Source organism: Leucoraja erinacea, chromosome 21, assembly GCF_028641065.1.
Source record: "Leucoraja erinacea ecotype New England chromosome 21, Leri_hhj_1, whole genome shotgun sequence".
Lineage (NCBI taxonomy): Eukaryota > Metazoa > Chordata > Chondrichthyes > Rajiformes > Rajidae > Leucoraja > Leucoraja erinaceus.
This window is the reverse complement of record NC_073397.1, coordinates 27536341-27551731: the sequence shown is the minus strand read 5'-3', so window position 1 is coordinate 27551731 and position 15391 is coordinate 27536341. Positions and strand designations below refer to the sequence as shown.

The window sequence follows — 15391 nt, the reverse complement described above, 5'->3', positions numbered from 1 at the left end:
AAGACCGCAACTCTCCCGCTGCGCCAACGTGGCTGCCCAATCTCTTAATTATTAATATTTTCTATATTATATTAACCTTTTAAAACAGAAACACCTGGTTTGAATAACTTTAATTACTTAAACCTCGTAATTCGAGTTATCCTCCTCGTGAAGCTTTTCAACGCCCTTAACCGTGGCAGCTTTGAAAATGCTTTGGGTTACACATGCATACCGCAAGCTAGCTGCTAAACATTTTAACTCTCCTTCCCATTCCCACACTGATCTTTCTGTCCTGGGCCTCTTCCACTGTCAGAGTGAGGTTTCGTGCAAATTGGAGGAACAGCACCTCCTGCTTAGCTCGGGCAGCTTACAACCCAGCGGTATGAATATTGATTTTCCTAATTTCAAGTAACCCTTGCATTCCCTCACTCTCTGTCCCTCCCCCCACACTAGTCGTCTTGCTACGTTTCACTGTTTGTATCCCTTCATTATCACCTCGTCCACAGCCAACAATGGACCAGTGTGGGCTCCACCTGCCTTGAGTTATCAGCGCTGGCTGTGATTTGCTCTGTACCTTTTCATAACTCGTTTCCCTCCACCCTGACTCAGTCTGAAGAATGGTCTCGACCCATAACATCACCTATTCCTTTTCTCCAGAGATGCTGCCCGTCCCGCTGAATTACTCCAGCATTTTGTGTCTACCCTCGGCCAACATACCTGTCTTGTCTGTTAGAACAAAGGAAATTCTCCCAAGCTGTTCGGGAGTGGTACTGGCCCGTACCACCGTGCCAGGAATTTTGTCATCTCTGCGAATCATCAAACTGTAGACCATCTTTCCCATGTCCAGATTTACACGAATACTAGAGGAGGAAGAAGAAACATAAATAAGAAGACAGACCTCTACGGGTTTTCATGTGAAAGGAACTGTAGATGCTGGTTTACACCAAAGATGGACATAAAACGCTGCAGTAATTCAGCGGACAGGCAGCATCTCTGGAGAGAAGGAATCGGTGACATTTCAGCTACGTTTCAGTCTGAAGAGTCTCGACCCAAAACGTCACCCATACCTTCCCTCCAGAGATGATGCCTGTCCCGCTGAGTTACTCCAGCATTTTGTGTCTATCCACATGTTTTTGTTGGGAACAACTAAGTACAAGCAATGGAGTCAAATGATTCCTTCAGAAAAGCAAATAAAGATTTATCCTATTATCTTTTGATTATAAATGTAAAATATTACACAGGTTTAGCGGTTCAGTGGCATAGCGGTAGAATTGCTGTCTTGCAGCGCCAGAGACCCGGGTTCAATCTTGGTTACAGGTGCTGTCTGTACGGTGTTTATACGTTCTCCCTGTGACCGTGTGTATTTTCTCTGGGTGTTCTGGTTTCCTCCCACACTCCAAAGTCACACAGATTTGTAGGTTAATTGGCTTCAGTAAAATTGTAAACTGTCCCTAGTGCGTAGGATAGATCTCATGTATGGGGTGATCGCTGGTCAGTGCATGCTCTGTGGGCCGAAGGACTTGTTTCTGAACTGTATCTCTGATGTCTAAAGGGCCTGTCCCACTTGGGCGTCATTTGCACGTCACGCAGCTGGCGCACGAAGATTTTGTGAATCCCAAAATCCTGAGGCGCCGCGCGCGACCGCCCATCACTGCCTACGCCACCACGCCTCATCATGCGCCACGACGAGCGCGTTGTGTGTCATGACGCGCAAATGTCGCGTAAACGACACACAAATTACGCGCAAGTGGACAGGCCCTTAATGTTTCAAACAGAATTATTATGCCATTTCCCAATGTACTATAAACAGATAAGATACGAGTATCAATGTCGATACAAAATGCAACGATTTTAGGTTTGCTGGAAAACATTAGGTGTACTGTAATTTCTTGCTGTATAAATATTTAATTCATGATGTTTTGTTGTCATGCTATCGACTCTTTGAGGTATGTGCTTTCAATTTACAAAGCTGGTTTTGGTGATAATCGCAGTGATAGACTGCTGAAATATCAATAATGCATTGTGTCCAACATTTTGATTTACAAAGCATTACTTATCGATAAGCTCTTCCAAAAATCAATGAATTATTGTACTTCATTTCACATAACAGCGAAGGCCAGTCAGCCTATCCTCTGTAGATTTCCCAACATCCCCATCCCCGTACTTTCCTGTAAACTATTCTCTCACATGGCATGGTGGCACAGCAGTAGAGTTGCTGCCTTCCAGTGCTCACAGCACCAAGTTCAATCCCGACTATGGGTGATGTCTGGACAGAGCTTGTATGTTATCCCCGTGACCGCATAGGCTTCTCCAAGATCTTCGGTTTCCACCCACACTCCAAAGGCGTTCAGGCTTGTAGATTAATTGGCTTGGTATAACTGTATATTGTCCCTGTTCTGTGTAGGATAGTGCGGGGATCGTTGCTCAGCGCGGACTCGGTGGGCCGAAGGGCCTGTTTCCGCACTGTATCTCTAAACTAAACTAACCTAAACAAGTTCCCATCAATCCATGACTTCCTCCTCCCCCACATTCGATTCACCTGCGGTTACCTACAGCAGAGGTGATGTATGTTAGCCCAATATGGAAACTATCAACAGAGCAGCTGAACATTGGCCAAGAGTACTGCCGCTTATCAATCTTTTCTTCATCAAGTATTGTTAAACTAAAGTACAGCACCACTCAGTGTAAAGTTCAATTACCTATTCAATTGGTACACCACCAATAGTGATGTGACCTCACCTCAAGATATCACTCTTCAATTCCTAGAGTCCCCAGGCATGTCTGTTGTTTGGAAAATACAGACAAGAAATGTCTGTATTTCAGGCTCGAAGGGCCAAATGGCCTACTCCTGCACCTAATTTCTATGTTTCTATGAAATATTAATTTAACACCTTGCCCACCTCCTGTGCCTCTATAATTGATATTCTTGATGACCTTTACTAGGTTTTAGATTTATATTTTTGCTGATCTTTAGTTTAGTTTGGTTTAGCTTAGTTTAGAGATACAGCCTGGAACCAGGCATGGAACCAGGCCCTTCGGCTCATCAAGTCCATGCCGACCAGCGATCACCCGTACACTAGTTCTAACTTACGCACTAGGGACAATTTACAGAAGCCAATTAACCTACAAACACACAAGTTTTTGGAATGTGGGAGGAAACCGGGGCACCCGGAGAAAAACCCCACGTGGTCACAAACTGCATACAGACAGCACCAGAGGTCAGGATCGAACCCGGGCCACCCCCATTCCCTCCTCAGATGCTGAGTTACTCCAGCACTGTGTGTTTTCCCCAATGAATCTGTGCTCGGATCATTTATTGTCAGCCAAGAGGATGAAAGATGTAAGCTCTGACACCGGCAAACATGGGGTCAAATTGTGTAGATGACACATGGACAAGATGGATGAACTAGGCAGTCCAAAATGGGGATGAAAAGCAAGGGACTTAAAATAGTATAACCTTATAGAAACAATTGTCGGAAATTCAGTAATAACATTTACCTGATAGGAACTATGTGGGAAAAGAGAAGAAAGAAGCGAAACAAGTGGAGGTACCACCGTCCCCGGAAGTGCTGCAGGGAGACCATCACAAGGGATAACACCACCAGTGCAACAAACAGGATCTTCATTAAACAGTTCACCTCCAGGTCAAACAGCCCCATCTACAAATAAACAATAGTAGAGAAAATTATTTTTCCACGTGCCTCCAAAACAAAATAAACACTATAATACAATATTTTACTCATTTAAGATATACAGTCACAAGCAACAGATACTGTGATGGGTGTATGTAACAAGCTGCCAGAGGAGGTAGTTGAGGCTGGGGCTATCCCAACGTTTAAGAAACAGTTAGACAGGTACACGGATAGGACAGGTTTGGAGGGATATGAACCAAACGCAGGCAGGTGGAACTAGTGTAGATGGGACATGTTGGCCGGTGTGGGCAAGTTGGGCCGAAGGACCTGTTTCCACACTGTATCACTCTATGAATCTATACTGGTTTACAATAAACACAAAGTGCTGGAGTACCTCAAAAGTTAGTGGTGCAGCAGTAGACTTGCTGCCTTAGGGCCAAAGACCCAGGTTCGATCCTGACAAAAGGTGCTGTCTATATGGAGTTTGTATGGAGTCTCTGGGTGCTCCGGTTTACAGGTTAATTGGTTTCTGTAAATTGTTCTTAGTGTGTAGGATATATCTAGTGTATAGGATAGAACTAGTGTACAGGTGATCGCAGGTCGGCATGGACCCGGTGGGCTGAATGACTTGTTTCCACACAGTATCGCTAAATCTAAATCTATGGGGAATGTGGACAGGCGATGTTTCGGGTTTAATCTGAAGAAAGGTCCCGACCCAATACATTGCCTATCCATGTGCCCCAGAGATGCTGCCCGACCCGTCGAGTTACTACAGCAAGCTGTCTTTTTTCCCTACCAACAAAAAACCGTCAAGAGATGGTTCATCAAGAGACATCTCATGAAACAAAAACGGAACACTTGACAATAAATTGGGCTTTTAACTCAAAAACAAAAATACAAATGATGTATAGACTTTGGTTCGTACCCAAGGTGTGTGGGTGCAGAGTAGTGATCCCAATCCCAACTCATTAATTATTCCCATTCACCAGATGATGTTACTCCTGCTGCCACCTTGTGGTAGGTGTATGGCATCAGAGTTTGGCCAAAGGTCACCTCTTCACATGAAGGCTTGGCTATCCTAAAATTAATTGTACCAATTGCAACTCTACTGCTGTGCCAGTGTGCCACTCGCACAATGTATTAGGCGGAGAATTCCTGGATTTCATAGAACATAGGGCACTGGCTATGTACTTTTCCACTACCTGTAGAAGACAAAGAGGAGTGGTGGAAGGGTGTATTCTGGTTGGAGGTCTGTGACCAGTGGTATTCTACAGGGATCTGTGCTGGGACCTCTATTGTTTGTGATAATCATAAACAATATGGACGTAAACTAAAGGAAAAATATGTTGCCACCGTTCTATGTTCTATGAAAACCATGAATTCTCGGCCCAGCTACATTGTGGGAGTACATTCAACAAAAGGGTGGCACACTGGCGTAGTGAGAGAGTTGCTACCTTACAGCACCAGAGACCCAGGTTCGATCCGGACTACGGATAGTGTCTGTACGGATTTTGTTCGTTCTCCCTGTGACCGCGTGGATTTCTCCGGGTGTTTCAGTTTCCTCCCACACTCCAAAGGCGTTAATTTGTTTCTGTAAATTGTAAATTGTCCCTAGTGCATAGGATAGTACTAGTGTATGGGGTGATTGCTGGTCAGCACAGATGCGGTGGACTGAAGGGAGTTTCCACACTATCTCTAAAGTCTAAAGGACTGCATCAGTTCACAAGGTGGAACTAAAATGACCAACAAGGGAAGAAAGAAATGAGTGACATTAATACATCAATCAATAAATTACAAGCTAATTTCTCCACAGAATAAAAAATGTTGTCTCATAAATCTGGGATAATATTTTTCTCTGTTCTGATGCATTAGTACATTTACATTAACATCGCTCAATTTCCTTTTAAACTGAAGCTGAAATCTATATGGCTACTGTCAAATGTCTGAACAATAATCGTCCGATCACCAAGTTTGCTGCGAGTTAAATTCTTGATAATTGCTCTGGCAATAACACAGAACATTCTGTCAGAAGCATTGCATTATTGAGGAAACATATTTAAAATATTGTGCAGGAAGGAACTGCAGATGCTGCTTTAAACCAAAAATGCTGGAGTAACTCAGCAGGTCTGGCAGCATCTCCGGAGAAAAGGAATAGGTGAAGTCTGAAGAAGGTTCTCGACCCGAAATGTATTCCTTCTCATATTTAAAATCTTTTTCCTTACAATTTGTGCCATCTTTTTCAAGAAACTGTGAAAGCTGTTCTAAATGCGACAAATTGTTAAGTGTCATATCAAATGATGAAAGATTTCATTGTGATATTTTCGAACGTATTACATTACATTATTAAATAAAATTAATGGGATATTTCTCTAATTTTTATTTTCAACATTATTTTTTGCCTGGAGTGAGAATTATGAGATTTAATGTTAATTAATCTCTAGCCCAAGATTTCCAAACTATACCTTGTTCTTTGGGTGGGAAGTATTCATAACACTCCGCATTTCTTTGCCTGTGTAGATAACAACACCCACTGCTGTGCCTGGAATGGAAACAACATTATAAAAGCATCAATAAGCAAGAATTAAAATGCCTTTTTAAGTGTGTCAATAATTCAACATTCAGAGCTGCCTCACATACACTCCAAAGATGTGTGCATGTTAACTGTGGCTTTAAAAATATCCATGAATATTACATTCTTATGTGTTAGTCAGATTGGAAGGTTATAGCCCTGTCCCATGGTACGAGTTCATTCAAGAGCTCTCCCGAGTTAAAAAAAAATCAAACTCGCAGTAAGAATGGAGAATGAACATAGCAGGTACGTCGGAGCTCAGGGATGTCTCTTAGTGGCTCGTAACGCTAACGGAAGGTACTCGGGAAGACTCGCTAACGGCAGGTAAGCGCGGGAAGACACGTGAAGACATGTTGAAAAATGTCCACGAGAGCCCCGAGTACCGACGAGTGTCCATTACCGTAAATCTCCGAGTTCGAATCAGGGCAAACTCGGGAGAACTCTTGGAATGAACTCGTACCGTGGGACAGGACTTTTAGTTTAGTTTAGAGTTACAGCGTGGATCCAGGCTCTTCAGCCCACCGAGTCCGCACCAACCAGCGATCCCCGCACATGAACACAAGCCTTCACACACTAGGGATAATTTACACTTATACCAAGTGTACAAACCCAAGCCAATTAACCTACAAACCTATAAGTCTTTGGAGTATGGGAGGAAACCAAAGGTCTTGGGAAAAACCTACAGTCACAGGGAGAACGTACAAACTCTGTACAGACAGCACCTGTAGTCAGGATCGAACCTGGGTCTCCGGTGCTGCAAGCGCTGCACCACCATGTCTCAAAGTCTGAGCTTCGAGTACAGACTTGTGTTGCCGCAGATTTATTATTGTCACGTGTACCGAGGTACAGTGAAAGGCTTTGTGTTGCATTTGATCCAATTAAGACTATATATCAATATAATCAAGTCAAACTCAAATACAATAGGTAAAGGGAAGGGGAAGATATAGAGTGCAGAATATAGGTCTCAGCATTGTAGCACAACAGTTCCATAGATGAAGTCCAATGTCCGCAATGGGGTAGAGGTGAATCAGACAGTACCCTAGCCCAGTGATTCCCAACCTGGGGCCATATGGAAAATTTCAGGGGGGGTCACAGAAAATTTTGGGGATTTAGGGGGCCACAGGTACAGCCACAGGGGCCACTAATAATGTGTGTGTGGGGGGGACAGAAAAATTAAAGAGTCCAAGGGGGCCATGAACTAAAAAAGGTTGGGAACCACTGTCCTAGCCTATGGAATGGCCGTTCAGTGAGGAAGTAGCTGTTTCTGAATCTGGTTGTGCACACTTTCAAGCTCCTGTACCTTCTGCCCGATGGGAGACAGGAGAAGGAGGAATGACTGGGGTGGGACAATTCTTTTACTTGTCTTTGGTTACGTCTTATTGTGCACAGTTAACCAAATTCACCTGGCAGTGGAAAGGACACTTTATCGGCAATGATGTTGCTGGGATTTGACATGGGTGGAGAGAGGAGAAAGGGTGCAAGGTGGTGTGGGGAAAGAAGGGGCCGTCAGGGTTGAAAAGGGGCAGGGGAGGAAAGGAAAGTGTTAACAGAGATTTTTACAGTAATTTCCAAAGATCGTAATCTTGGTGATTCAAAAGAGAACTTTAACAGGCTTTAAGTCATCAACAAACCGCACGCAGTAGTTTGGACAAAGAGGCGTTTCAGGATTTGTAAATCAGCTGGAGCAATTACCCAATTACTCCATCACAACTAACATTGCGATCTGACTTGTGCGCAAAGGCAAAACACAGGATCGCACTGTCTTTGCATACTGTAATGCCTCAAGAGAATAGGTCACTATTAAGAGCTAAGCTTTGACATTTTGTTCACATAATTCTGACATTGAGATGTGCCATCTGGGCCGTAGGCAGCAATCAACAACATTGCACGGTTGATTTGCAGCCACAGTGCGCATTTGGTGAGAGGGTGGAGGAGCGGTGGCTCCAGAGAGAGGACGGGTCAGATCCCTCAAGGAGTCAGGCTACGTACAAGTCAATGAGTAGGAAGGAACTGCAGATTTGCTGGTTTACACCAAAGATAGACACACAATGCTGGAGTAACTCAGCGGGACAGGCAACATCGCTGGAGAGAAGGAATTGGTGACGTTTCGGGTCAAGTCCCTTCTTCAGTGAATGATATAATTTGACAAGCAACAGTGGCGGTTTCCATAACAACCCACTCCACACAAAACATATTCAATATGGGTTGGCACAGCGGTTGGTAGAGTTGCTGCCTTCCAGCACCAGAGACCTGGGTTCGATCCTGACTACAGGTGCTGCCTGTACTGAGTTTGAACCTTCTCTCTGTCACCACGTGGGTTTTCCCCGGGTGCTCCGGTTTCCTCTCACATTCCAAAGATGTACAGGTTTGTAGGTCAATTAGCTTTGGTAAAGATTATAAATTGTCCTGAGTGTGTGTAGATTAGTGCTAATGTATGCGGCGATCGCTGTTTGTTATGGACCTGGTGGGCCGAAGGGCCTGTTTCAGCACTGTATATCTAAACTAAGCTACATTTCAACTTGATGTGCATCCTAAATGGAAATAAAAGTATCAACAATTAATTGACTGGATTTAATGGAGCAATATTCGTGGAAATAGTCTCTCTCGAATACAGTACGGGGGTGACACTTTTACAGGAACCGCCGAATTTGCACACATATTTGATATATGTGCTTGATATACATTTGGCTTCCAAACATTGGATTCACCAGAATAATTAATAACTCCTTTAACGTGTGCTACAACAAACTGTCAACTAACTATATACCTGGTGTATTATGTAAGTAGCTGTTACAATGTGTTTTCCCATTAGTTTCTTTCTGATAGACCTTTGGTCTAATGTGACAATAAATGCATCAAATGTATCTTATGTGATGAATTGATGCCAACACTGCATATCTGGTGTGCAACAGGCACAAAAAGTTATAACAACGAATTTCTGCATCATTTTCTCCATTAAACCAACTGAAAAACTTTTTTTGGATTCTGCGAGGAAATCAAATGTGCATCACATATGTTCAGAAGTTATAGGAACAGAATTAGGCCTTTGGGCCCTTCAAGTCTACTTCAACATTCAATCATGGCTGATCTTTCTTTTCCATTCAACCCCATTCTCCTGCCTTCTCCCCATAACCCCTGACACTCCTACTAATCAAGAATCTGTCAATCTTTGCCTTAAAAATATCCTTTGACTTGGCCTCCACAGTTACCTGCGGCAATTCAGTAATTCAAGGTTACATCAACAAAAACTATGTCGTTGAGAAGACTTCTATTTAAAATTTCTTTTTTGACAGCATAATTTTCGCAACAATAAGCAGTTAAAAATGGTTAGAAAGACATGAATATGAGAAAGTCACTTTTTTTCGAGAATGAACAGAAATATTAAAAAAAAAATCACCTTACCTGATGCTATAACCGTACTGGCCCATAATGTGTTTTCAATGCTTAAACTCTCATTAATTGGTGGGTCACTATCCTCCTGAAACACATAAAGAATTGGCTTTATTTGAAGTGGCTGTAATGTCTTAATGGGATCCTGTTATTTGCTTGTATATAAGATTGGGATTATCATACCAATCGGCAAATTAAAAATATATTAAGTGTGAATATGTGCATTTCTTATCCACTTATGTTGTTGCATTATTCTCCTATTTTACCGAATGCCAAAATGACTGTTCTTTGTCTTCAATGTATCCCCAAATCCCAATTGTTATTGAACCTAATTACGGGTGCTATTGATCCAAACTGCGTGGGTTTTCTCCGGGTGCTCCGGTTTCCTCTTGCAGGATAATTTGGTTTCTGCAAATTGTAAATTGTCCCTAGTGTGTATGATATGCTACAGTGCCCGCCATAATGTTTGGGACAAAGAAGCGTCATTTATTTATTTGCCCTGAAATGGGGGGGGACTATGTATAAACACAGCTGTAATTTCTACATGGAGAAACCAAAATGTATACAAATGGTCTCTATTAAAATCTGACAATGTGCACTTTAACCACATGTGGCTTTTTCTATTATAAATCTCAAATTGTGGAGTACACAGGCAAATAAATAAATGATGGGTCTTGGTCCCAAAAATTATGGAGGGCACTGTAGTGTACGGGGTGATCCCTAGTCAGTGCGGACTCGGTGGGCCAAACGGCCGGTTTCCACATTGTATCTCTCAACTAAACCAAAGTAGCAGGAGAGACACTTTTTACGGGAATCACAGAATTTGCACAATATATTTTTATTTGAAGTAAAACATTATTAAGCCCAAGAATCCTGAACAAAGACCCCCTCCCCCACCAACCCAAAGTGGAACAATTTTCTCCGCAGACAGCAAAACCAACTCACCCGAGAGAAAGTCCCCACAAAACTGTGGATATCAAGGTTTGGTTCTTCTGCATAAACTGAGGACCGTATTTGTAGCAGATCCTTTTGTGAAAAAGAAAACAGAGTAAGAAATGAACAACCTTGTTACATCAACATCTGACTTACTAATTCATTGGTATCTCAAGTCAAGTCAAGAGTGTTTTATGGTCATGTCCTGAAACATTAAATTCTTACTTGGTAAGGACAATGACAGGCCAAAGGACAATGACAGGCCAAAGGACAATTAGAATAGAATAGAATAGAATAGAATAGTTTCTTTATTGTCATTGTAACATGAGCCATGTACAACGAAATTTTAAATGTCAGCCAGTCAGTGCACCATTCAAACATTTCTAAAAGCTAACGATTACAAGGTAAAATACTGTGTCACGAAAATAGCACGCATAAACTCCATCCTATGTCGATTTCACAGTGTACAGTCCCTTAGTTTGTCTCGCCCGGGCGGCTACATTTAGGCTTTTACAGCCAAATTACAGGCCAAAGGACAATTACAGGCCAGGCCAAAGTATCCACACTGTGTCGCTCTATGACGAATACGTTTGCGGAAGGCACGATGAACATTAATTAGTGCAACCAATGATAGATCCTGACTTCGCCATTTGCAGGGAGTTTCCCTGTTATCTGTGACAGTGTGGGTTTCCTCCCACATCCCAAAGATGAGCCGGTCGCTAGGTTACTCGGGCATTGTAAAGCGCCTCCAATGTGTAGGAGTTGATGGGAGTGTGAAGAGCGCAAATGGCGATTAGTGTAAACAGGTGAATTAGTACATGTCACGGAGCTGGGAAACGGGTACTTCAGCTGGCAGAGTCCATGCTGATCATCAAGCACACATATACACCAATGCCAAATTAGTGATCAATCGTCAGTGTGGACTGAATGGGCCAAATAACCTGCTTCCATGATGTACAATTCTTTGACTCCATGAAACAAGATGAAGACAGAAACTACAAGAAATGGACTGCTTTGTTTAGTTTAGAGATACAGCGCCGAAACTCGGACCACCAAGTCCCTGCCAGCCAGCAATCACCCTGTGTAATAACACTATCCAATTTACAATTATGCCAAGCCAATTAACCTACATAACTACACCTTTGGAGTGTGGGAGGGAACCCGGGGAAAACCCATGTAGTTTACAGCAGGGAGAATGTAGAAACTCTGTACCCATAGTCAGGATCGAACTGGGACTGGCGCTGTAAGGCAGTAACTCTATCACTACCACCATGCCGCATTATTGTAATTACTATATTATTGCACACTGGTATTGTTCACAACATCCAGATGTCCCTATGATACTTACAGCTGCAATGGGTAACCTCTGCGTGCATCCAACAGGCAAGCGCATCTTCCAGTCAGTCTCACCGTCCAGCTGATCAGTGCGGATAAAACAGGACCCTGAAACACAGAAAACAGTCACACGCATTCAAGCCACAGGTGGAGAATACTATTACGCATGCTTCAATAGATTGGTAAATAGCTGTGGGCTTGGTTTGGTTTATAGTAGAAGAGAGATACAGCATGTAAACAGGCGGCTTCGGACCATCGAGTCCATGCTGACCATCGATCATTAATTCACGCCAATTCTATGTTATCCCATTTCTCATCTACTCTTTCCAAGTTAGGGACCATTTCCACAGAGGCCGATTAACCTGCAAGCCTGCACATCTTTGGGACGTGGGAGGAAGCCAAAACACCTGGAGCAATCTCATGCAGCTACAGGTGTGCAAACTCCACAAACAAAACTGTGGGTGGTGCAGCGGTAGAGTTACCTCCTTACAGCGCCAGTGTTGCCTCCTTACAGTGCTAGTGTCCCGGGTTCAATCCTGACTACGGGTGCATGTCTGCACGGAACTCTTACGGTTGCATCGTGGCCTGCGCGTGTTTTCTCCGAGATCTTTGGTTTCCTCCCACACTCCAAAGGCATACAGGATTGTAAGTTAATTGGCTTGGTATAAATGTAAATTTTCCCTCGTGTGTGTGTGTGTAGGATAGTGTTAACGTGTGGGGATTGTTGGTTGGTGCGGAGGGCCGAAGGGCCTGTTTCCGCATTGTATCTCTAAACTAAACGACAGTACCCGAGGTCAGGATCGAACCCAGGTCTTTGGCATTGTAAGACAGCAGCTCTACCAGCTGTGCCACTGTGCTGCCTGAATAACACAGAAATGTTCCATTGTGGAGCTCAAATTACTGCGAGCCATATACTTGTGAGGGGTGAATTTTTTGATTTTCCAAACCAACATTCTACGAAATATTGTTAACTAATTCAAGAGAATTATACAACTTGCACTTAGGGATGAAAGTTTGGCAGCACAGACTAGTGTGGTTATAGTTGAGAAAATGGCTGATGTTATGCTTGTGATACAACCTATCTCAGTGTAGTTTACATGGCCCCATCAGTATAAAGTTCAAGTCATTTTCACCGCTGTTTTCATCATTAAACTCTTTTATCTTTCAGAAGAGTTGCTAATGCAACCCAGATCCACCTGTCACACAGGTCCCTCATCAATGTCAGCTAAGGCACTGTCAACATTAAATCTCCATGGCACGCTCTTCCAGAAATGTAATAATATATTCTTTCGTCTATTGGCCATTATAGTCCCTTCAGAACCGACCATTATTATTTAGAAGATATAATCTATGACTGTTGCTGCACAGTCAATGAATAAAAGATAACTTACAGCACTGGACAGCAGTATGTTATTTTTCAGAGCGGTAAGATTCTAATAAAGCCAAACAATTTTGCATTAACTGTACCACCTATGGTTTAACAGGCACTCCACTCAATGGCACAGCAGTGCACTTTAAACTGCTTGGCTTTCTCTGGGCTTTGAAGTGTGCAGCCGAACAGAAATCAGCTGCTGCCGAGATCACGGGAGGTCAGGACACGCTGCATTTGGCACTTCCCTCCGCAGCTGGCTGGGTTGAAGTTGTGGAGGGGGAAGGGGTCAGGCTGCAAGAGGAGGAACATTGTCTGCCAGCTGTTCCGAGTTCCAGTGGCAGATACAGGTGGAGTCACGGACGCAGCAGCACTGGGTCAGTAAGAAGGCCAATAGCTCAATGAACAGCCAAGTTAGTCCACTGGCATCAAACGACTGGGTTAAGTCTAAGCATTGTTGCTCTAATTTCTGCACGATTTTCTGGGTCTAAAACACATAACATTCTGAATGTGTAAAGGAACTGCAGATGCTCGTTTATACTGAAGACAGACACAAAGTGCTGAATTAACTCAGCGGACCAAGCAGCGTCTCTGGAGAGAAAGGATGGGTGGCATTTCAGGTAGGGATCCTTCTTCAGACCGGGATCTGACGAAGGGTCCTGAACTGAAACATCACGCATCTTTTTTCTCCACAGATCCATAGGCAGGAGATGTTATTTTACAGTAACAGAGACATTACAGTACAGGTCTCAGTTTACTAGTAGTACATTTCTACAGCATTCAGCTCATGATAATTAAGTGGCGATAACAAAACAATGTAAAGAAATACAATAAATACAAAACCAAAATTAGTTTTTGCAGTAATTGGCCATTTTTTAAATCCATGACCCAACCTACTTCACAACCAAGTATTTTGGACTATTAGATTGGATGTGATAGTAGAACTATGTCATTAATATCACAGCCATATCAATATCGGATGCGCAATTGATTGGATCATTAAAGCAATTCTGTCTTAGAAACATGGTGAAATGAGGGACTATGGGGGAGATTGGTGGAACTCCTATCAAATGAGGTGAATGAGACACTCACCGCCTTTGTCTGATGTACGGAGGAAGATCATGTCAGCAGGTACCCTTTGATCCTGTAACAAATGGAAAGAAAGGTTACTAAACGGTAAAGGTCATTGGAAGCTTGCCCGAGATAACTCCATACACAAATATCATAAACTCAAATGGGAATGCTTTGCAATGAGGGTAAATTGCCTCAATTTTCTTCCTACTTTATAAGACCTCATCATAACTTAGGAAATCCCAACAAATCTTGCCTTCTTTAGAGAAAGGGACGAAGGCCTGTTCAGGCTTTCTGATAATTACACCTTTCAGTAGTTGTTCTTTAGTAAGTTGAAGGCCACCAAGTATTATGGTTCTTAATATAGCCTCCCTCCTTGTCAACGCATTTCATACTTACCAATAGAAATGTTCTGCTCTTTAAACGGTGATATTGAGAGTTAGTTCATTTTTCCTTGTAACTTCCATCTTCCTCCATTTGTGTAACAGATATTCCCCCTTCCCACAATTTTTAAAGGGGTGTGGGATCAACCACAAATTTTGATATTTTACTTTCAGTATGAAAACTTAATTTATTTAAATAATGGGCATCAACAGTCTCTGTGGAATACATTCCACCAGACTGAGTAACCATGTTAGTTTTACAACCAGGTCTGAAGAAGGGTTTCCATCTGAAACACCACCCATCCTTTTTCTCCAGAGATATTGCCTGATCCACTGAGTTACTCCAGCACTTTGTGTCTATCTTTTGTTTTATAGACAGTTGGTGAACCATTGTGGCATTTACCTTCCACTACTAACTGCATGAAGGAATCAGGAGACGATTTCATTAAAATAATTTTGGAAAATATTGCTTTCAACTGTATTAACACTGTTCACTCATTCTGTTCTTCCTTCAAAGAATTCACTAAAGTTAATCAAACACAATCTCCCCTTTGGGTCTGAAGAAAGGTTTAGGCCCGAAACGTTGCCTTTTTCCTTCACTCCATAGATGCTGCTGCACCCGCTGAGTTTCTCCAGCATTTTTGTCTCCCCTTTGGGTTTGTGTTGACTATTTGTTATGTTTTTCATTTTTAGGTTGTTTTTAACTATGAAGTTTTTGATAAAGATTCCA

General features: G+C 42.7%; 1 protein-coding gene across 1 annotated transcript in view; it reads right to left on the bottom strand.

Annotated features, from left to right (window-relative positions):
- Positions 1-15391, bottom strand: part of LOC129707432 (probable phospholipid-transporting ATPase IIA) — a 98392-nt gene that overhangs the window by 64251 nt on the left and 18750 nt on the right. Inside the window, exons 6-12 of the mRNA XM_055652461.1 lie at positions 14300-14351; positions 11852-11946; positions 10516-10596; positions 9583-9658; positions 6074-6150; positions 3478-3638; positions 697-839 (exon numbers count right to left, since the gene is read on the bottom strand). Coding sequence (XP_055508436.1) covers positions 697-839; positions 3478-3638; positions 6074-6150; positions 9583-9658; positions 10516-10596; positions 11852-11946; positions 14300-14351 — 685 coding nt within the window. The remainder of the gene's footprint in view (positions 1-696; positions 840-3477; positions 3639-6073; positions 6151-9582; positions 9659-10515; positions 10597-11851; positions 11947-14299; positions 14352-15391) is intronic.